Source organism: Nilaparvata lugens, chromosome 1, assembly GCF_014356525.2.
Source record: "Nilaparvata lugens isolate BPH chromosome 1, ASM1435652v1, whole genome shotgun sequence".
In the NCBI taxonomy this organism is placed as follows: Eukaryota; Metazoa; Arthropoda; class Insecta; order Hemiptera; family Delphacidae; genus Nilaparvata; species Nilaparvata lugens.
The window spans coordinates 23,216,893-23,240,961 of NC_052504.1; the positions used below are offsets into that span (position 1 = coordinate 23,216,893).

The 24,069-nt window shown below is 33.9% G+C and overlaps 2 protein-coding genes across 10 annotated transcripts in view; both read right to left on the reverse strand.

The window, feature by feature from the left end:
* Positions 1–1,025: 1,025 nt before the first annotated feature.
* On the reverse strand, positions 1,026–5,802 carry LOC111062201 (leucine-rich repeat-containing protein 51). 2 transcript variants are annotated; one of them, XM_039422805.1, is made up of 4 exons: positions 5,380–5,802; positions 4,225–4,331; positions 3,055–3,266; positions 1,026–1,407 (listed from the first exon to the last, which is right to left on the reverse strand). In XM_039422805.1, the coding sequence occupies exons 2-4, from the start codon at positions 4,322–4,324 to the stop codon at positions 1,105–1,107; spliced, it is 615 nt and encodes a 204-aa protein (XP_039278739.1). In that variant the 5' UTR covers positions 4,325–4,331; positions 5,380–5,802; the 3' UTR covers positions 1,026–1,104. The 2 variants fall into 2 exon arrangements, with proteins under 2 accessions (XP_039278739.1, XP_022205589.2); XM_022349897.2 differs by lacking the exon at positions 5,380–5,802 and adding an exon at positions 4,616–4,942.
* Positions 5,141–24,069, reverse strand: part of LOC111062200 (GPI mannosyltransferase 4) — a 28,104-nt gene continuing 9,175 nt past the window's right edge. For 2 of the 8 annotated variants that reach the window (XM_039422467.1, XM_039422463.1), the window contains exons 2-7: positions 15,223–15,486; positions 14,040–14,274; positions 12,913–13,078; positions 11,246–11,787; positions 9,415–9,903; positions 5,141–8,547 (exon numbers count right to left, since the gene is read on the reverse strand). In XM_039422467.1, the coding sequence (XP_039278401.1) occupies positions 8,097–8,547; positions 9,415–9,903; positions 11,246–11,787; positions 12,913–13,078; positions 14,040–14,274; positions 15,223–15,448 (2,109 nt within the window). In that variant the 5' untranslated portion in view covers positions 15,449–15,486 and the 3' untranslated portion in view covers positions 5,141–8,096. Of the gene's footprint in view, positions 8,548–9,414; positions 9,904–11,245; positions 11,788–12,912; positions 13,079–14,039; positions 14,275–15,222; positions 15,490–16,945; positions 17,073–17,361; positions 17,487–18,620; positions 23,076–24,069 lie in introns of those variants that run through there. The other 6 variants (XM_039422447.1, XM_039422434.1, XM_039422453.1 and 3 more) reach the window with 4 other exon arrangements.

The window sequence follows — 24,069 nt, forward strand, 5'->3', positions numbered from 1 at the left end:
GGAGCACATTGTTCCCAAGATATAAGCGTATAAACAACAAAATAATGAAAAAATCAACTTTCAAACAACCCTCATACATCGCTTTAGTACAAGAGGTAGGAATGGGGACTCTTGATAAGTTAACCTCCTAAGCTGCAAATTCAAAAATTGAGTTACAAACAAGCCCTCCAAATTCCATTGTCAATGATCTAGTGTTGCAAAAGTGAATATTTCACATTCAGTTATAAAACTGCTGCAACAGTTTTGGGGAAATGCTTAAAGTAGAGAAATTGCACATCAAATAGAAAAGAATTTAATGCTCTTTAAACTCATAATCAGCAAAGATTTTCATCATAAGTGATTAAAAAGGTATGAGGCCTAAAAGAGCAAAAATTGAAGTCAAACGTGTTTTTTTTTTTTAATGTCAGCTTGAGGCTCGGATATCTTGAAAACCATGTGTGACAACTAAAAAGTTATGAGATGAATGTTGTAGGAAATTTTGTAAGCTTTAATTTTGCACAGAATAGTCATATCCGTACGACCTTTGATTATGGATACGTTAAGAATCCATACGTATCCATAATCAAAGTAAGACTAGTAGTTTTCAAGATACTAGAAACCAAAAAATGGTACCTTTGAACCAAACCCATCCCCTTAGCACAGGGACTACAGGGTGGGGACTTTTGGTATGTTTACCTTCTTAATACCCTTAAAATAACAGCGGGTTCAAAAATTGTCTTCCAAACTTTTCCCCAGTTTTTTGAGCATTTATTGCCTGGATCAACTAGCTTCATGAGTTAATAGAAAATGCACAGCTGCATTATTGCGCTATATACTTTGATGCTTATCACTTGAATGATTTATTATTGCACATTAACAGTTCAGGTTTCATAGAGCTCTTTACTACTTCACTGCTTTAGAATTATCTTGAAAACTGTGTGGTTACACATTTCATTGAAATCGAAATAAATTAGGTAGGCCTACTGTGTTTCAATAACAGACAACTAGGTCTTGAAATAATAGGCTGATTAGTGCTCTTATGTATCTAATTTTTTGAACAGTCTTAAATTTTATTTCCAACTTACAGTAAAATATTGATCAATAATTTTTGTCCAATTAGTCAGTTTAATAGACTTCTCTTGATTTTTCATTGAGCATTTTTTCGACTCTCTCATTAATGAGATTATGTGGTGGGGCAGGTGCCAATCTCTCACTCATCGTTATCATTACAAAGTCCAGACTCATAAGTTGTGGAATTGTTTTCAAAATATAGTTTCTGTAGTATGGAGTTGCATCGATAGGATTGCCATGCAGCGTTAGAGTTCTCAGAGTGGATATCACACCCAGCATGAATGCCACCATTTTTATGTCTTTTATCCTATTACCATGGAGGTAAAGTATTCTGAGAGAAGGAAACTTTTTCAAATCCTGCAACATGTTGAACGAATTACTGTAATAACATTCAAATAATATTATAAATAAGCTTCTTATTGATGGCATCATGATTTAATTATTATTAATATTTTTCTTTATTCACTCATGTACATCGACTATTCATCTACCACAATTATAATCATTAAAAAAATATGAGGAGGGATACAGTATCCCTAAGGTATATTATTGTAACTGCATATTACTAGAGGAATAAATAAATCATGTCGACTGTCAGATACCACATAATGCATTAATATTGTGTATATACCATATTTTAGCTTAGGAAATCCAACCAGATAGAGCAGATTAAATTGGTTAATTTCTACTGAAATATCTGTATTTAACGTCATTTTGACACATCATTCCTGTTCTAGAAGACATCGAGAATGCTCTAAAATACTAAACTCAGTTTGTGGAAAATGTCAGTTTAGTCCAGTCAATATAGATATAAAAAGGGGGTGTGCTTGCAATCTATATTGTAGTTATGATTTTTTAATATATTATTTGGGTACATAAGAGAAGTCCAGAACCAATTTTCTTCATGCAAAATTTCCTTGTGCTAGATATAGGGTGGCCCAAACCCCAAAAACCTCGTATTTTCGGCTCATTTTCCAGTTTTCAGCTATTTCTGCCAAATCTCGTAATCGGACAGAAAAATTTGCTCTTGCCTTTTTTTTAGATTATAAAATTCTGAATACAATAAGATCATTCGGAACTCTCTATCTCCAATGAGTACCGTACTGAGTTAGATTTTTCAAAAATGAGTGAGATTTGAAGAAAAACTTCAATTTTGATGAATTTCAGTTTTTGATCAACAATATCTTCCGATTGTTACCATTTAGATGTATAACTCAAAATCCCTTAGGGCGTATTTTTGTGCTCTACAAACTGAGATCAGGTAGAGCGCTCTATCTCAAAATATAGATTTCCAGAAACACTTATTGACATGGGCTACTTTTAAATTAATAAAACAAAATAAATCTTATACCTTTATTTTTTAAAAACTTTAAAATAGTTCAACTATTTTAAAGTTTTTTTTTTTAAATAAAGGGTGCTATAAGATTTATTTTGCTTTATTAATAGATTTCCAGGTACACCTGACAACAATGCTCCTTGTATTGTGAAAAACACCTAATTTTCAGCTTCAACTACATTGTCCTCACATTGATATTTCGCACAATGACATAAGCTCATGAGATTATGTTCTACGAGAATCACCCGTTAGATGCACTTCATTTCAGTATTTACTAGTGGAGAGGCGCGCTTAAGGACACCTGAAGGATCAAAATTTCAAACACTTATAACATTTGACACAATGCTCAGATTTCATCGTACTACTACACTTCATACAAATACAGCAATATTTGTATTCTGTGGTATAATGTAATCGCCAGTGACAACTTGTATGTTCAACTAAATTACTCATAATAATTGCATTTTAATATCTATTCTCTCCAACTATTTAATTAACAGTAGGATAATCAATAAAAATATCAACATGAATAAAAGTTTAAAATGTAAATTTTGATAATTATTTTTTACTAGGTAGGCTACTGTAAAGTGCAGTAGTGCTGTGAATTCGTTTTACTACGTCATAAGTGTGTTAATAAATACAATACAATATTACACATCCTTGCTTACCTTACTAAGAAATTCTATTCTGTTAAAGGATAAATCAAGCCAGGTTAATCTGGAAGGATACTCCAATAATGCATTTATCAACTTATGTAGTCCATCAACTGAGACAATTCTGTTATTATTGAGCCAAATTGAAGCTGTGACAAACCTCTCGTTTGATCCCCTGCGTGGAATATATTTGGTTCTTGACCCTCTTGGCTTTTCTCTCAAAATATCTATCATCAAGATTACAATCGATTATTTTTTTCATATTTCTTTTTTTATTGATAGTTAATCTTTTCACTTGTATGAGTAAAATTATAACAGAATTTTATCCATAGAAAAATTAAAAAAAGAATGAAAATGAATCAACTTTATTGAATTTAATGTAAAGTTTTCAATTACTGATAAGAAATTGAAAAAGTAAGGTATTTCAATGAATTCTTTTTTCAATAAGAATTTCATATCTCTGCTAGCATAGCATTCATTATTTTCACATTGCAGTGTAGGTAGCTCACCACCTCTTAACTCTTGTCGCTATACATACCGTAGCTGTGAAAAGTAGGGAATAAATTAATTATTGCTGTGGTGAATCTTCCCCAAAACCCTTAAGTGAGAACTTATTGATTTCAAATCAAATAGTTGAACATGAATGGTTTGATATGTATAATTTTTTTAATATCAGTATTTTCATGAGTTTTGAAGAACGTTTTTTTTTTCATGTAACGTAGCCCTGATTGATCTACACAATAACATGAAAATAATATTGATATATGCTAGCAGAGTGATCACAGAAATCAATGTATTACTTTTTTCTCCTTGACTATGAGAGTTCTGCTTTCTATTATATTTCTAAATAAATCTAATTCAATCTTTATTTTGAATAAGTATAATATTATTATCATCGAATAGTAAATTATTTGAATATTGTTCCTAAATTTAGGAATAATAAATTTATTGATACTTTTATTTTTTAAATTTTCTAAATGAAATAAAATATTTATTCATTTATGGGCCTGTGGCAGATTTGACAGAAAACTTATATTTAGAATAATGTATAATAAACATTCAAGGTTCTTATCAAATTAGCTAAACTATTAATAGAAAACTTATATTTAGAATAATGTATAACAAACATTCAAGGTTCTTATTAAATAGTTACCGCATGAATAACTTATAATTTATTAAGAATACCTTCTGTTAACAATTCCAATTTCTTGAAAGAATAGTCTAGAGGTGGGATCTGCTTCAATTCATGATGACCGGTATGTTTGCCTTCAGGAGTTTTTGCCATTATTAGTCTGAAAGTAAATTTCAATGAAATGGGGAAAAGAGGAGAAAAAACGTTTGAATCTATAAATAAACTGTTGTTTTACTAAAAGCTGAACTATTACGCTTACCAAAAATTTAATTTTGAAATACCGTACCAGTCCTACCGCACTAGTCTTATTTTCAACTAATATTAATCTAAATTTGGGAGAGAAATATTAAAATGTTCGTCTGTTCTACCTCTTCTGTTATTATAGTTGATTGTAAATATTTATACAATTGCTAGATTACTTAAAATAGGGTGTAGGCTACTCACTCAATTTTCAGTAATTAATTTTTTTTAAATTTAGAAGTTCGTCCGTTCTTCTCGAGAGATTCCAAAACAATAAATAAATGTTGTCATTTAAAAAAGTATGTCGAGCTAGACCGTTCAACAGATTACGATAAAACTGAGTAACGCTGCTCGACACCTCCCATGAGGATTCCTCAAATTCTTTACGTGATCTACATTGATCCTAATAAGGATAATTTTAAGGATAGTAAAGAATTTAATCTTTTGTATTTCAAGGCAATTTTTGTTATTATTGATAAAATAATTGATGAAAATCATGTGATACAGACATGTCAAAATGAATCATATGTCATTTAAAATAAGTATGTACTTTTTTGTCCTATCATTTATAAACGACCTGCAATATACCCATCTATGATAGACAGGTCTATGTGACAGCTACTTGAAGTATTTAGTATGGCTGTCACTACTCAAGTGTTTGGGCGCTACTGTATAAGCATTTGTTATCTATAGAAATATTTTTAACACTTCAGTAAAAATTCATAAGTCACAGAATACTTGCACCTCTCCAATTAATTTATTTTTAAATAAAATTTTAGTAAAAGCAATAACATCAAAAGCACTCAATATCTTTTGGTATCTCCACTAGAAATTTTTGTTCTTGCAGAAATTACTTTTTGCTTAGTCACCATATAAAGAGCATTAAAATTGTATTGTACAGTAATAGAATACATTTTAAATATTAGTGAAATGTAAGGAATATTAATATGTTCTTCTATTGAACTTACTTGATCTATTTTGTCATGATCAACTGAGAAAGAAATAACTGAGAACAATAGGCTTAGGCTACATCCACCCAAAATGCTGGATCATGAATGTCACCGGTGGAATATAGAGATAGAGGAAGACTGGCATTGTCTGCTGTCTACAAATCATAATACTGATAGGAGCAGAGATAATCAGAATGGACTGTTTCTATGGATACCACTTAAATAGATGTCTTATTAGATATAATGTCGTTTCTTCCCTGCCAGAAGACAATAAACTTTCCAACTGGGTTAACAATATTTATGGTTTATGCGAGTAGTAGGAAATTTGTTTGGAACTGTACTTTGAAGACGACAACATGTCTTGCCCTTAATCGCTTTCCTCCTCCACTCTGTCCGAAATGCATTTCAGCTCCTCACTCTCTTCTCTGACAGATATTTGATGACCCACATGCCCTCATTCATTTACTTTCCGATGTTTTCAAGCCATCCCATATTATCTATTTCTTTCTTCCAATTTCAAATTTAACTGGCATAAATCACAATACTTTGGAGTTCATTAGATTTATTACAAGTAAGAAACTTGATACTAGTCAAACGTTTTTTTCATTCAATTATTTAATATTGCAGGTTTTTAAATGAGAGAGAATTTGGGAAAACTCACTTCCACTTGTGAGAAAAAAAGCTGATCAATTACCAGATTTCTTGTAGAATATAATAAAATTCATTTGTAGTCAAGAATACTATTGAATTAAAAAACCTTATATCTTTGAATAAAATATACAGTAATAATGAATTGGCATACACTTTACATTATTATAAAATAAATATGAAATTTATTTTAATTTTTGAATTTCATGTTTTAAGATAAAGATAGAGCACGATAAACCAATTTCAATTATTATAAAAACATCTTAAAGAATTTTCAATAACTTATGGTAAAATTGTTGTACAAAATGAGTCTAAAAAAGAGACCAATGTTTTTGTAGCGAGACATCTGGCCTTATAAACTACTTCATTGAATAATTTATTATAAGTGAAGGAAAATTGGACAATTTTTGTAAGCATTATACAATTAAACAATAATAGAATTCGTGACGTTATAGAATAAAAAGGTGATACTACTTCCCAAAAATACATTACAAAATAATAATATAGAATATAATACATACTACATATTATATAATGAGATCAAGTTTCTAAAAACTAGTCCTCTCTTATAATAAAAATACTATGGTATTATTTTATTATTTATTTTGTTTACTGTTAATTGTAAAACAGTATTCAAATTACTTATTCAGTTTCACTACTTGCGCAATTCATAATATCTTCTCAATCTGGATTAAGATTGCTATTTTATTGCTTCTGGATTTTAATGAGATCGAACCATTATTATTCAACAAGTTGTATCTGCAATTTGATAAACAATTCTATTTCATAGATGCACCATGGAGACATTAGTTAACTCAAAAAAAATCAATTCCGCTTTCAATTTGAAAAACTGATATGAGAAACATAGCCTAGTGCCAAATGTAATATATCAGCTACCTATATAAGTAACCTAATATCAGCTTCTGTTTTATACATTGCTTAAGTAACACAGAATATTTTAACAAGTATATAATAGTAAAGGCACTACTTTTATTACACAACCCATTTTTTTCGTAGAAACTACGGTTGTAATAAGGCCTGCGACAATAGAATCGGTATAACAGTTTATTAGTTTTAATTTCGTGTTAGTTTTTTAAGACAATAATTTTGACTTACTCCAACTGTCATCCTTAAGTTACATGTTCCTTACTCGGTCACTTCTAAACACAAATATAATGTATAATAGGCCTATTAATTATTACATGTCAGAAAATCATCAGAAGTAATTAAAATATAATCTATACTAAATACAAAGAAAGGAAATGTTATACACGTATGGGATAAATCATCACAGTTGAACTACTAAACTGATTAACTTGAAATTTTGTATAGTCTTTCAAATTACCAATATATGCCTATTTTAATTTCAATTAATGATTTATAATTTTAATAATTAGAACAAATTTATTCAATTTGTAATTCAAAGTTTACGTAAGATAAAAGTCCGATCAAATAGTTTTTCGATTCAGTTGTGAAGTATTACAGTTTTTAATACTTCCAATTTCAGACTGGAACTATAAAACTAAATTCATTCTATTTGTGCTTTCAACAGAACTTTTCGGAGCACGGGTTACACTTACTCGTTACTAGCTCAACTTATATTGCAAATCATCACCTCCAATATTATTGTATTACATGCATAATATTCCCAAAACAGTGTGAAAGTAGTAAAAACAGATTTAAATTCACAAAGAGATCAATCTATTTTTCTGCTACTGAGACTTATTCTAAAATAAAATAACATTTGAAATTTTGACTAGTATATGGAACAAATATATAAACACATTATATACATATTACACATTAGAGAGTTAAGTATAAGAGAGGGCCGACTGCGCTCTAACTACGCTCTCTAGGAAAAATAAAGGCAGTCATTCTATTATATTATCAAACTCTTACTCTATTTTCCTGATTATATTTGGTTGGAAGGTAGTAGTTTGGAATAGTCGCATCTGATCAAACGATAGTATATAAGAGCAACATTTTTGATTAAACTATAGCATATATTACGTACCGAGGTGAGCTCTTCCTTGTAATGGACTTGGAATAATAGAATAAGACTGATCCATCTGTACATCTAGCATGATTCACCTTTTTTCAATGCGGAACAACGTTAGTCCAATTTGATGAACCAGATTTGAAAAGTATCGCAACGGCATGTCCCAGGTGAAGTCGCGCTCTCGCTCCCGTTGCCCATCCTTGTTGCACTCGCCCCAGTCGACAAACCGTGAATCGACCGACGAGAGCTTCATGCGACATTCCTTGAAAGCGTCAACCCGCAGATTGGGCAGCGCTTCAGTCGATATGTGTGGATAGAACACTTCTTCAATTGAATGACTCAGATTGAGCTTGAAGGCTGCCACCTGGAAATCTTCCGTCAAACTTGATGGCAAAGCGAAGAGAATTTTGTATTTGAGTCTTTTCTCTACCCACCTTCGATCGCATTCGTCTAGTAGAGTTTTGATGTTTGCAGCAACCACACTCATATTTTGCGAAGAGCCTTCTTCATATAAGAAGAAATCTTTGGCTTGTTTGTACCTGGGAAAATGCAAAGAAAAATTATTTGTTAATTTAAATCAAATGAATTTCAATAGAGAATTTAATTTAAGTATAACAAAAATAGAATTCTGTACAATGATTTGCATGGAAGTAGAAGTCGCAATCAAGTCGTAAGTAGTAGTATTATATATATTATAATAATTATATAGTAGTACGATAATGTATTAGTAATGTATATCAAGTGTAGTGTAAACTTGTATTAATTTTCTACTGCCGTGAATGTCAAAAACACAGATCGATTGATTTTTATTTCTGTGTTTTTGTTGTTGGAAAGTCCAATTACACAAGTAAAGCTTGTCAATAACTACCAGCGTAGACTAACTGGATCAGTTCACAAGGCATTTCGTCATGAGGGTCCTTTTCCGTTGCTCTCTCCTCCATCAAAACAGGAACTAAGATTGATTGATTTATTATTTGCTGTGTGGGTCTCGAAAGACCCATCGCACAAAACGAGAAAGAAAATATATTTGACGAAGACAGAGAGGCTATCACCAAAGTTAATAAGTAATGACACAGTCACTCAAACGTAAGTTTATTATACTTTACTACTTTGTAACATTTATACTACAACATTGTAACATTTTTAGCTGGAGCTATAAATAGTAGAATAGCTCTTCGAGAACATAACTTATTTCATGATGGGAGAGAAAATGGTATGAATTAATGACAAAATATAGGTTACGGTTCTAAAAGTCCTCCTCCAGTTCCACAAGTAATTAATTGTTAACTCGTAGAGTGAAGACACAGAAACGGGACAGAAAATGATCATTAGCATTTGACTAGAATAGAAAATTGACACAACCATTATAATGTGTATCACCAGATTGATTGATCAAATTCGCTCACCTGAGTCCTTCTTTAGTAGTCAATTGCCTGGAATGGTCCCTGATGAGCAGAGTCGATAGGGGAAGTGAGTAGATGTGACTTGTGACAAGATGCACCGATGTAAGTCTCGACTTTGTTTGCATCTCATTGGCCAAATGCTTTACGAGTGGATACATTCCGGCTTGATGCAGGAACCCGTAGAAGATCACACACACTATGTTGATCAGATACCATACAGAGAGAATCCAGTCTTTGATGTTCAGTTTGACGTCCTTCTTGAGGAACACTTTGGAGCCGTTCTCTTCTTTCTGGATGAAGTTCGCTGGGTCGTAGACGTTGCGAATCTTTTGTGAGTGTAGAAATACCATTGCCATAGTGCATGGAATCAGGAATCGCGGCTCTTGGTGAGGGAATAGAGACAGGATGAAGACGGGAAAGAAAATTGAGAGAATCATCAGGCCAATGAGGCTTTGGATTCTAGGCAGGTCACTCCACTTTTTTGACATAATCCTGAAAAAGATTGAAAACAATTCATGAAAATCTGTCGTTTAACAAGGCAGTATTACTGTTTTTTGAGAAAACGACTCATATCCGGATGATTCCATTTTAAAATAATTATATTACAGGTGAAACAATAGAAAAATGTGCGGTTATTAGAAAAAAATGGACAAACAGAAACTGAGACTTGATTTTTATAATTTCTTTTAGTTTGAATAGTTTTTAAAGTTTAAAAAATGTAAATATTAATAAAAATATTTAAATTCTTAGAAATTATAAAATGAAAGTGGTAGTACCTGATTGATTGAGACTAGGAATGTTAAGAATTAGTAATGTAGGTTGGTGAGGTAGACATTATTTCATAGGTTTTGACATATTCTTCAGCAAATACAATTGCAACTAGAATATTGCGGATTCACTTATCAAGCGATATAAGGCTAGCTTGAATTTAGCCAATGCTTTGAAATAAAAATGATCGCATCAAGTATCAATATCATGAAGTATGTTTTATCGAATCATTGCTTACATTTATAAATATTTTACAATGAAGATAGATTTACTTTCTTTTTCAAACGTATTCACCAGCTAATACGAGTTTTAGTACCGTATGTGAGCTATATTGTAGTACTATTATTAATAGTAAATAGAATGATCAGATTAATAGTAAATGGGTCAGAAGTGTGGTGTGTGGACAATTTGACATCTCAAAACTTCTCTCAGCGGAAATGATGAACTGGAGGAGGAGTTTAGGATTGACGTTGCAATCAGCAATGAAATCATAAGAGCAAAAAACAAGAATGAGCGCAAAAAACACAATAATGGATGTCATTGGAGAGAAACAATTGAAATGATATGGATACCTGCGCAGAACGAATGAAGGAAGACTGCCTTTGAAGGTATGGAATTTGGTACCAGCGACAAGAAATAGGCGTGGAAGACCACGAAAGAAATGGGTATCCAATGTCCACATTCAAATTGAGAGTAGAGGTCTCTTTGAAGGACACTGGATAGACAAGGAAAGATGGCGATTGGGGTGCGAGAAGCGACATAACTAAAGTTGCAAAAAACTCGCTATAAAAAAAATATAATGATAGTCTATTTCTATTATAATAATACTAGACTAATAAATTACTGAATTGTTTTTGTTTTTCTTCAAAGTTATTTTTGTGAATAATTTTAACTAATTCTGCATGGTTGTTTTTTTGAATAATTGCAGCCGCAGCCGACTAGTCACTCTTTCCGCGTCGGTGTGCGTGAAGCGCTTAATTATACCAAATTTTTCTAGAGCGAACTATTCATAAATTCAAATTAGTATCTGTTATTGATAAATTACGTAAGTTGGTTTATGGCTTACTTGACGAAAATGAAGACAAACGATTCGATGCCAGCTATTCCAAGTACATTGTAGAGCAAAGGAATGTTGACCAGCAGGTGAGTGTAGTTGCTGTGCAGTCCGTGTTCAGCTAGATTTTCCGTTTTCATGTTGTACCTCACAAAGTTATAAGGCGTGACAACGAAATTTCTGTCGAGCTTGACGTCTTGGTTGAGGATCTCAGCCAGAGTCAAGTAGCCGAAGTAGATGGAGTCGGTGGCGATGAGGAGGGCGGAGGCCGGGACGGCGGCAACGGCGAGCGCCATGCAGCGCTGGTTGAACTCGGTGAAGCCGACGTACTTGGAGCCGAGACCGCGGTGCAGCCAGAAGAATATCGGCGCACACGCGAACGCCAAGAATGTCGGCCGGTTGAACACGCCCAGCACTGTCACCGACGCAATCAGCATGCATTTGCTCATCGAATGTCCCGGCAAAGACATGCGCACTTTGTGAATTCTAATTCGGTCTCTCCAATTGTCAGCTGCTGTGTACCGATCTCTCAAAAACTCGTCTTTTGATATCACCTATGAGACAAAAATCACCCATTAGAAAAAATCATGAATTCAAGTCGAAAGAAAAATTCAAAACTTGAAATAAACATGAAAGAAGTAGTATTAACACCTTATCGTCAGATCAGAAGCACACAGTAAATGTTGATCCACTGGGTGACAAGATTGAGTTGGCGCTTTTGGCTTTCATCAATATCATCATCATCATTTTCTTCTTGTTCCAGCATACTTGGGTCTACTCTTCTTATCATCTTTATTATTACCCATCTCACAATCATGTCATATCATCCCATCCATCACAATATCTCCACATAATAAATATATGTATGTGTTTAAAAAATATGTATATGTTTCAAAATGTATGTATGTGTGACTGCTGAAGAATCTTAACATCTCTTGGACTATGCAATCAAAATTCGGGAATGGAACAGTAAGGGCTATAAGCCTGTTTTCCCGTTTCCAATAATTTTATGATCAAGTTGTTTTTTCACTGTTGTTGAATAGATAATAAATGTCTTTACCTGATCAAAATTACTATTGTTGCTATAACCATTAAGTTTTTTCTTCAATCATGTTATTGACAACTCCATTTCAAGAATTTTAGTTTCAAATACTTTGTTCCTAGTTTTGGTAATTTGGATGTGTATTGTATTTGAAGTTTTTGTTTTAAGTTAGGAAAACACATTTGAGATATATATTGTATCCGTTGAAGAATGGGAATAAATAATGAATAAGATACCGGTACATGGATAAGGTGATTTGGTGATGTGCAGAGATTTAAAAAGGAATATGTTGGACGGGAGGGTGCAGGATTTGGTTGTGGATGGTATGATACGTGTGAGAGGATGAGAGAAAGTACAAGAATAGAGGTTGTGAATATGCGCGCGAGAGTGGGGGGGTTGCTGTAGATGAAGAGAATGCATGACGATTATGAAGATCCCATTCAAAATGGGGAAATGATCAAATAAATTAAAGAAAAAGAAGCAGACTGTCAATATTATCATTTTGTGTATCAGTACTTTAATCGAATTTAAACGTCCAAACAAAAAGTAAATACAGCCTTTATTTATAGCCTACCCTGTCAGGTCATTAGAATTTAAAATTGAGAAACATTTTATAGTTACAGTAAGTTATAATTACCGAGTCAGAATGGAACATGCAATCAGCCACCAAGTATATGAGAACAGAAACCAGTGCCATTTCAATAGAGTTGGAGAATGTCCGTGTGCCATAGACCAAAACCACATACGAGCTGGCCAAAGTCAATAGTCGAGTTCTGTAGTTCTGATTGTATAAACAGCATATCCTGAAATATAGGAGAAGGATATACTTGAAATATTCTATACCATATAATTCTACAAATAAGAAGTGTAATAAGTTAACATCAAAGGCTTAGTGATCACTAATGATAAGGTTATTCATAAAAAATAATTGTTAGTTTCAAGTATTTTATTCTAGTCCAGTATGTAAGTATTATTTAGTCCCACACACAAATCAAGTAGGATTATCACATTGTTTTTGTCAATGCACTACAATAATGTTTCGTGTAAGCTATTTTTGTATTATTGATTCGAGCCACAACCAATTACTGTACCACAATTTTTAATCTTTATATTATTTATTCGTATAGTTGAGTCAAAATTATGTTTATGATAAAAATCTCACATGTGGTTCAGTGACGAAATAGTCATCATAAGTCTATGCCAATTTTGTATTGGTGTATTGCTGTATTTGTGCGCTGATTATAACAATAAAGAATAATTTATTGAATGATTTGTTTTTATAGTTTAATATCTATTTCCAAATTTGACTGTATTTGATTGTATTATCAGTTAATTTAGTCCACTATTTTTCAAGGTACACAAAACTGGAAAAAGGATTTGATAATCAATTTCTAATACAGAATACATCCCTTTGTCTTATAAAAAACAAAATTGAACAAACAATTTAAATATTTTTTTTAGAATAAGATCAATAATTTCATATTTAACTCACAAAAATTTCTACAAATGGTAGAATTCTTCAATATTATATGAAATTATGCAAATTTCAACCATTTTATTATACCTGTAGGTAGGTACCTATTACTATTTTTTCCATTATCGAGTTTTCTAGCGTAAGTTTCAAGTATTTATGTATGGAATTGTGGTGCTTTTTTATTCATCATAGGGGTTTCATCTAAGGTGGTATTTACCTATTCATTTACTGTAATTTTCAAAATTAACCAACACCAGCAATTGATTAATTGATAAAATGTGAAGCCATACCTGTACAGACTGTAATCGGTTAGAAACGAGAGCAGACAACAGACGAGTCGAGGTAAGACAAGCACAGTGTAAGGAGTTACAAATCCATATCCGAACCAAAACATGTGGAATATGGAGATGGTCCTCAAGAGGATGAGTGGCACGCCGACAACCAGGAATGGAGAGGTGATGCTGCGGACCGGGAAAGTTGAGTTGAACTCCCATGGTGCATTCGACTCCACACCCAGCGAACTACCTGAAATAACAATTTCACTTTCATTTCATTAATCGAAAACATGAATCTTATACAATATGAGAATGAATCTATTAATTTGAATCCTGGAATTAGAATCTTTATTTTCATGTATTCTTAGAATAACTCAAGCAAATAGTCTTCAGTCGACTTAATCACTCAATAACACGATGAATATTAATCATATTTGCATCACCATCATCTTAAATAAAAACTTGATTCGTTAAAACTCGGTTTAATGGTGTAATAATCAAACTAATCTATACTATAATATAAATAGAGGTAAGAACTGGCGTAGAGGTATACACGTACGGGATAGGAAAATTATGTTTGACGCATCATCACGTCTGTTCTACTGGACTGATTAACTTTAAATTTTGCATATAGATTCTTAATTAACCGAGGATGGTTCATGGTTATAGGCCTATTTTCAATCCTTCAAGATTTTATTACGTCAAGTTTTCAGTTTGTCAAGTTTTAAAATAGACCCTTGCGGAGCACGTGTTACCTGCTGGTCACTTATAAGTTCCAAGTGATTTTTGTAAAATGTGTTCCATTCAGAAAAGTAACAAGATATTTACAGACCAGGCGTTTTACATAACTTTTAAGATATATATTTTTAAAATTTTGAGATGTAGTTGAAAGAATAAATTACAAAATGCTTCTATGCATAATATTTTGAAATACACAATACATCATGACAATAAAAGCATGACTGTACATAATTATAATGAGAAGGTAAAGTAACTTTCATTTACATAAATAAGCTACGTATAAATCGCTTCCCTGAGTCCGGAACCCACCTAAAGCTGTAGGTCCACTCATCTCACATCGGATGATCGGACGGGTGATCGTCTTATTACCCACGCACAAGCCTAGAGCTCATGTGGGCATCATCCTCAGCAAAAAATAAATAAATAGTCTAAAGCATAAATATTCAAACATGCTTACCAGCAACTACTTCTATTGACTGGAAAAATTCATCTGGATGGACGTAACCAGTCTGAGGAAGCAGAGTGAGCGCCACTCTTATAGCAGCCAGCAGCCAGTAGGATGCCAAACTCAAGTTGACCACTGTCTCACCACTCGATTCATCGCTGCTGTCCACATTCGGCTCATTCGCATCTTCACTGCGGCTTCCAGGCTCACTGCCACAGTTGTTCTCTTTTTGCTCCATTCTAAACTCAAGATTGAGATGTACCGTACGCTTCGAACCTAAAAAAATACGTATAGCTTATATTATTATATTCAATTTTAGATGCAAGATCTAGATACTAAATACAGTAAATTTCTGTAAGTGCTTAAATGTTTTCTTCATACAGGCATATCCTTAAATTTGTATTATATACGAGACGCAAGTCACAGGATGTCTAATTTATTATTATTTTCCTAATGCCTTGATATCCGATCCAACTATTACTTCGTTGGAGCTAGCACCAACTATTTATGAGAGATAATTGACATATTTGAACACAGACAAATTCTCATGTAGGTAACTAGTGCCTACATAGAAGTTTTCGATTCTCATTTTCTATGTGTAGGCAATTATAAACCGCTATTCTTCACTGTATTTTACAAACTCTATAAGCTATATCAGCATATACTTCATAGACTTGTTCTTGAAAAATACATTTGAATAATAATTATTATGATCACCGTATTTTTTCATCCACTCATAACGTTTGTTCATTTTCTAAATTTCTCAATTGTGCAATAAGTGATCAACTACAATCTTTTTTCGCCCACTGATATTTGTAGGTGTAACTAACGTGAGTACGTACGGTTAAGATAGTTTATCCATTTCCATTTCTCAATTGAAAACAGAGGTATTTAAATGAGTTAAATTCCGAAATTAGGAATGATAATCTGACAGTATGACACCATAACAGTGGAGTGTAGGAGCATCAATGACAGCACTATGTCATGGGCCCTCATGGCACTTCTTAGGGAAACCAGGCTATATTTGAACAAGCATTCTCTGTTCTGACACCGTTGGTGTCCGAGAACTATCTTAGGACTCATTATGCTGGGCTCAGAATTTTCAACTATTTGACGGACGAACTTAAGAGTGTAGACAGTCTTGGTAAATTTGATACAGCTCTCAAAGATACACTGACTGAATGCTGCCGGTTTTCATTAAGCGAATGTTATGAGATCTTCTCATTGAAATCCTAGAGATCATAAAATCATTCAGACAATTTTGTAAAATGAAAAACTTTCCCTCAATGGAGGGAAACCATATATTCGATATAGCCTATTTGACATATCGTACACCGTTTGAGCTGTGCTCATCAAATGCGGTTTTATACGATGAAATAATAATAATATTAGGACATTGGACACAGTATCTACTACTATTATAGACAGACACCACTAGTTGCAAGGCCACTGCATGTTTAGTGTTATGCTATTATTGACTGCTCATTTGAGGCTCTTGCCTCTCAACTCTCACAGTGAAACCACCGCTGTTTGCCTCTGAACTCCGACGTGAAGGAAAGACTCCAAGAGTGCAAACATAATGGAACGGCGATGGTAGAGAATATAGCGGAGAAAGTAGGTAGCTGGAAGGGTTCAAAGATGCATTCAAGGGCCAAAATAAACAGTATGTATATGATGGTATAACTTTTTCAGCTATATGTTCTCCGCTTTTCGCTGTAGGCTATAATATACATTAGCTATCCTTGCCGCTCCACTATGTTTTCACTGGTGTCATTATTGGTGCTTTTGCTGGCTGTCCACTCCAAAAACCGGTGCCGCCACTGGTGTCCAAGTGTAATTCTCAGGCCCTGTTGCACGTACGTCTATTAAATTTAACTGCAATTAATGAAGTTATCAGATTCATTCTTTATACAATAAGTATATTATCAAAATGATAATTGTCGATTAAGTAATTTAGTTCTTGACAGTGTAGTTTAGTTAGATGCGATTAGTTATAGATACTCAGAGCAGTGGTCAAATTTAATATAAGTACATGCAACCGGGACTTGGTGCATGATTTCCAACGCAAAGTGGATCACCTTTTAAAATTTCAATTATCAAGATAAATGCTTATTGTTATAAAAAATACAGCGTAAATATGTACAGCTATACCTGTCATGCATCCTATTCTTATCCGATATTTGTGTTGGGTGTGGGAGTGGTGGTGGGGCAGATCAAATGACAGAGCAGACATGATTGTGTAGCATGCACCCACCATTCTTGACCGTTGATTGCCATCTGTGATCGGATCGGAGTGGGATCGGAACGCTGCATGACAGCTGTGTCCACCAAAAATAGCTTTTAGTTGAGTTATTTTTGGTAAATTGAATAACTTTCTCAAAAATTGATATTTTCAGAAAATTTTGGTTTTACTAGATCAACAATACCATGAAGACTCTATCCTATAAATTTCATGGATTTATCTCTAACCGAATTTGAAATGTTCTGTCCCAAAAATTAAAACTTTAGGGGTTTATATCTCTAAAAGTAATGATAGGGAAAAATGTTTTCCTGAGAAAACTTTTCCATTTTGATAGCTCGATAGTATACAAATCGAAAAACTTTGAAAAAAAAATCACCAGTAGAAAGTTTATTTCAAGCCTTTGCACAGCCTTGAGACTCTTTAGCTGATAAAATTCATGTTGAAAAATTATAAAAATAAATATAACTTCAATTTACTGCCAACTCATTTTAGAGGAAATGATCTTTTACTATATTATAAGCACTATAACAGGTTATAAGCATTTTTAAAATGTCAAGAAAAAGCAAAATGTTTAATGAAAATATCGATAATAGTTGATTCTTCTTCAATGATCATCCTTTCCACGAATATTGGGACTGGTTGGTGAGTGAATGACTACTATTTGGTTTTGGAATATTCAAAATGTAAGTAGCCTACCGTACGGTACAAAGAATGAAAATTGTGAGACCCCAACCTCACCACTAAAACATAATATTCATTTTCTATTAGAGATTTTTGTGTATGGTATCTTGTAGGGCTATTCAATATTTTATAGTAAGATTCACTTCTGTTTGTATTGATTGTATGGAAAGCCTTGATGTTATACATAGCAGTATAAAGTGAATATCACTATAGTTGAAAGTTTTAATTAGATTTAAGCAAGATTTGTTACTCAAACATGAGTTAGCTAAAAAATGCCTAAAATAAATTCTAAGGGTCATATGCACAATCTACGTTAAACGCTAAACCACGATTACTTGTTGATATAGATATATGGTCGCATTCAGTCTACTGTGTTACATTCCGGGTTTAAATATGATCTGCTGATTTATCTCCGTTTAAGCTGAGTTGCTGCACATGGGCCCTAATGGGCTCTGTATTAGGATTTTGAAAATGAATTAACAACAAGTTGAGTAAGACCAAAAATAGTTTTATTATTGCAATTTAGAAAAAGCTAAAAGCTAATTATAAGCGAAATTGTTTGACGCGAAATTAAAAAAAAATCTTAATGACCCATTATTCTCAGGCAGATTCGTAATGTTTCTTATAATAAATAATATTCAAGAGTACACAATTACATTACAAAGCTCCTCCTTACACCAGGGGTTCCCAACCTGGGGGGCGCGCCCCCCTTTGGGGGCGTGGAGAAAGTCCAAAAAATGACAAACATAATTTCCTCAGAACTTTTGTATTAGTAATTATTTCGTTTTTCATGTAATAATTGTTTTAATTTGGATCATACGTGCAATTATTGAAAATTTCAAATCTGAGTTGCTGCATTCAACAGTGAACAAAAAAATCTACCTACTCACCATATCAAGTAGGACTTTGTATGTACGGCACCGTGGAAATAGGGTATTGCAAAATGGAATTTAAGGGGGCGTGGGGGAGTCTCCAAATAACCAGAGGGGGGCCTGGTACAAAAAAGGTTGGGAACCCCTGCCTTACACTTTTTATTTCTTAGTTACATTGAGCTTTGTAATAAATGTTAACAGAATAAACCATCAATAATAAACTATAAACTAAAATACTATAAACCAATAGAATAGAATATAAAAATTGCATCATAAAACGTTTTGTTGATAATGGTATTCTATAGCATTTGAAGGGAATAAGTATTAATTTTCTCTTGGCTTGGAATTAAAAAAATATGACAATAGTTTAAAAAATAAAAGATACATATTTTTAGTAGTAAATGGTGAAAAATCAAGAGATTAAATGACGGATCAATGAACAATTATTTATATTCCATAGTCAAAGACAAATTGAAAAAATCCTGTAGTTTGATTGAGTAAAATTTTTCTTATAATCACGGAACTTTTTTTGTATGCAAGATAAAAATTAATTCTTGATATCAATCTATTATTACTATCACTTTATATTATATCTAAATTAATTATTGTGTAATTAATTATTGTATAATAATATAAATGATAATTACTATCACTTTACGTTTACTTTATAGTTTGAATATAAGAAAGCAACATGTATATTATATAGCTTTGTAGTAGCAAATTTAAAATTGCAGAGGGATAGAATACGGTTCAATTCTGTTCATCAGTAGCCCCTAGAAATAAGAGTAGTAGCTTCTTAACTTCGCCCTCTACGAATAGACCTCAATTCAAAGCTTGAATTTGGAGCAATGTTTTCATCTTCAGGATCACCTGGATCATCAGGATCATCGGGGTCATAATCTTCGTCGTCCAAGTCCGGCGCTGACCGTCTCAGCGCATTTTGTTTAGCAATTACACGAGAAGGATAAGCAGACTTCTTCTTGCATGAAAGGAGATGACAGGCAAGCTTATTCCCAGACGAGCTTTCGAAGCCACAGCAGCAATGCATTGAATTTTTGAGTTGAGTGTCTTTCTTGAATGGCTTTGTGCTAACTTGCTTGCTACCTGCTGGCTCTCTAGCATATCTCAAGTCATGCAATACAGTAACATGATCAACTATTGCATTATAGCAGTTGGTGACAAATTTACACTTTTTACAATTGAACTCTGCTGGAAAATGACCCTCTTCATTGAGACTGCTTTCACATTCTGAACAGACGAGGCTTTCCTCTGGAATTGTCAACTGAATACTTTTCAAATCAGTTGATTTCGAGAAAAGACTGTTTTCCAGCAGAATATCTTTTGTCAGTTTGTGACTGGTAGAAGGCTGTGGCGTTAGCTTTGGCTTAGGCTTTGGCATCATAGCACAATCAACCGGTGCAGCGAATCTTTGCACATTTTCAACATCTTTACAACTTGAGTGATCAGAGTTTTCATGAGCTAAAAGTAATCCTTTCTGCACAAACCACAAAACACATTTGCTGCACTTTTTTGCAACAGCTTTTCTTTTATGTTTCTGAATATGATTCAAGAAGAAATACTGGTTCTGACTTATAGTCTTTCCATTAGCAGCCAATGCAACTGTTTTTAGACAGAAGGGGCATACGAGGGTTTCGCCTTTGCGGTGAGCATCATAGAAGTGATCTACCACATCGGTGTACTTCGAAGTCCTGAAATCACATATTTGGCACTTGTAAGGTAATTCTAACTCCACATGACACCGATGCATGTGAAGAATAAGAGATGTACGATCTTTGAACTTTTCTTCACAAATGCAACACTTGAAACCAGTTTCATTCATGTGGGTTTCTGACAAGTGACTCTGCAGCCAATAATCGGTTGCAAAAGTTCTAAGACAATAGCGACACATTGGATCCTTATCTTCTGAGCTTTCATGGAATGCATGACTGATAAGATGTTTCATGAAAGAAATTATATCATTACAGTCGTATGAGCAAATAACACACTTAATTTTCAACAATGCATCACCTCCTTCTTCAACAACCTTTGAAGCTGGTAGCATACCATAATAAAAGCTGTCAAGCGCCATGAGATCAGACCTCTTTGCTAGATCAATTGAGGGACTCTTCACAAGAGCTGGTAGATCACTTGCATGTCTCTTGCGGCCAAACCTGCTTGTACTGTCTTCATTTATTTTTGGAAGTTTTGAAGAACTTGATTCCAATTCTGATACATCCATAGGTTCACAGGAATCACAATTAATTTTCCAATTAGAGTACTTCCAATCTTTGAAGGGATTTAATGCAATCCGCTGAAGAGTTGAAACTAGAGAATATCCTGTTGTCAGTTTTGTCTGCTCAGCAAGATCCTCAATCAAAGCATCAAAAGCTTTAGCTGATATATATCCCCATCTTTCCCTCCAAACAAGTTCATCCAAGAATTGCTGTATCATCTGTCTTGAGAGATAAGCTAGAGTGTTCTGAAACATTTTGGGAACTGCTTTTTTCAGATATTCCATAATATTTATATTTGAATCCTTCAGAACTTTCTTATTTGGATCAATATTTGATGATTGAATAATATTCTTGAATCCCATTGACTGCAAAGTGCTCTTATCAATAGTAAAGTCAGTATAGATAATGCTATTCTTGTGAACTAAATGCTCCATCGATTCTAGAACTGTTTTGAATTTTTTCTTCGAGTTTTTATCAAGACCTGGAGTTGGTTCAATAGCTTGCAACCTCATTAATTTAGATTCAGTTTCCATCATGCCTAATACTTCAATCTTGACTTGACGGCCACCTCCATCAGATGCGGTAGTTCCCAGGCTGATAACACCAACCTCCACCTTCACATTTTCACCACCCAACTTTTCATACTTCTCATGAACGGCAGTTGTGCAGACAGCTCTCAGACTTGTGAAGAACGTTTTTATGAATAAGCTACTCACTTTCACCCAAGCTACAATGTTCATTATACTAGTTTGACAAGCCCAATGATAAATAAGTTTCAAAATTATATTTGGAGGGAAGGGAGCATCTTCGAAAATGGATCCAGTGAATACGGATTTGCTTTTCTGAGGGCAACATTCACTAAGCCACACATAGCCACCACTGTTTTGATACTTGCTAGGGTCTGAATACACGCCAAGTTGCAATTTGACGGGTTTCAACTCGTCATCAAGATGTGTAGAGCAGAACTGTTCTCGTTTCAACAATCCCTGTTGGATGAGCCACTCTGTGAATTTGGTAGCAGTGTGCAGCAGCACCTGCTTCACTCTGCCATCAACTGCAGCTCTTTCTTGACAAGCAGCCGCCATTTGTTCAGCAGTCATTTTCTTCACTTGCAGAGTTGGTCGTGCTAATACAATCAGAGATGGAAATGTTTTTTCCGTAGATTTGACCGCTGAACCACCTTCTTTGAGGCTTGGGAGGTTTGAGGTTTGTTGCTTGGGAGCAGAGCTTTGAGTTGTGCTGGTTACCGTAGAAGTAGGAGGAAGTATTACTCTCTGGAGGGCACCTCTTGGTCTCATCAATGATTGTGTTGAAGGCTGAGCACGGCCCAATGCTTGGCTCAGAGGTCTGGATCCAACGGGGACAATCGTGCTAGTGGGCATAGGAGCTGTGTTCGATCTTGGCTTGGAGATGGTATTCTGGGAAGACACAATTGTATTTAAGGGACTCTGAGCTCTATTTCCTTGTGAAGTGATTACCTTGAGTGGTTGAGAAGTTATTGTTGGAGGCATGGGTTGACCTGGTGTATTTGAAGATTTTTGTATTGAAGATGAATCGATCTGAAAACCTAATCCTGGAACAAACTTGGGAGGCTTGGTCAAAATTAACGGTTCTGGAATCTCAGTAAAGCCCTTCAGCCTCAATTTCTTCTGTAACGATGTCCAAAGAGTCTGATAGTCATTTTCAGCACGAGAATAGTGGGCTATTTGCGCAGGACTCAGCTCCTCATCTTCACACTCCATATTAGTGGTGATACTCGACGACTTTTCAAAGTTAGCAGATTTGCTAGACTGCATCTTGACGTCGTGTTTGAGTAGTTTCAGCCACCAGCTACTGCTGAAACATCAAACACCTATTTCAATAAATTGATTTAACAAACACGCTATCATTTGTTCTTTGAAACTCATGTACAAAATATCAAACTGAATGATATTAACCAAAATTGTAAAGTCAGCTTCTGTTGCATTGATTACAACTTGATAAACTTGATTACGGTATTGAAAATCTATTGCCATCAATAAAAATTGAAATATTCAACTTTTTATCTACCAATTCAATGAAAAATGCAAGCAAATTAAATAGGTATCTTCTAATTATAAACGTTATGATGAGTTACCAATCAAGCCTTACTCCCTCTATTTTTCAGTTTTGATAAATTGAACGTTTAAACTGAAAATTGAGTATATGGAATAGCGTATAATTTATAAAAAGCTACTTTTGTGATTACAGTAGAACCTCACTACTCCGTCCCCTATAGGACCAGGGGCATGAACGGAACAGCAAAAAATGCCGCATTATGGAAGGTAGCTCAATCATTCATATACACGTACAAGAGAATACTATAACTAACTACGGTCAACGGGGGTGACTGTCTACCGCGAGGTGACTGTACCACCTCGCAGGAAAATATGCAAATCCGTTTACCTCCGGTCACAGTTATCCAAAATCGACGTTCAACATTGATAGCCGTAGCCTTAATCATTATTGAGGTTCTACAATCGATATCTTGTCGAATCTCGATATATTAGTTGAACTTTCGACATAAAACCAAAGTGCTTGCTTCATCTTGTGATTTTGCTATCGGAGAACTTCGTAGAAAACTTATTTCTAAAAGACTGGTGATATCGGTGTGTACATTTCATTTTTGTTGTTTTATTATGTTTCAATCGGTATATCCATAATATACATAGTTGAACTGGTTAGGATTATGCTACTAGTTAAATACAAGAAGGTTACTTTTAGGTCAAACTTGGGGTGACTTTGTCTCAGTATAATAATTATTATGATACTATGCAGAATATGATGAAAATACAATGAAAAATATGATGTA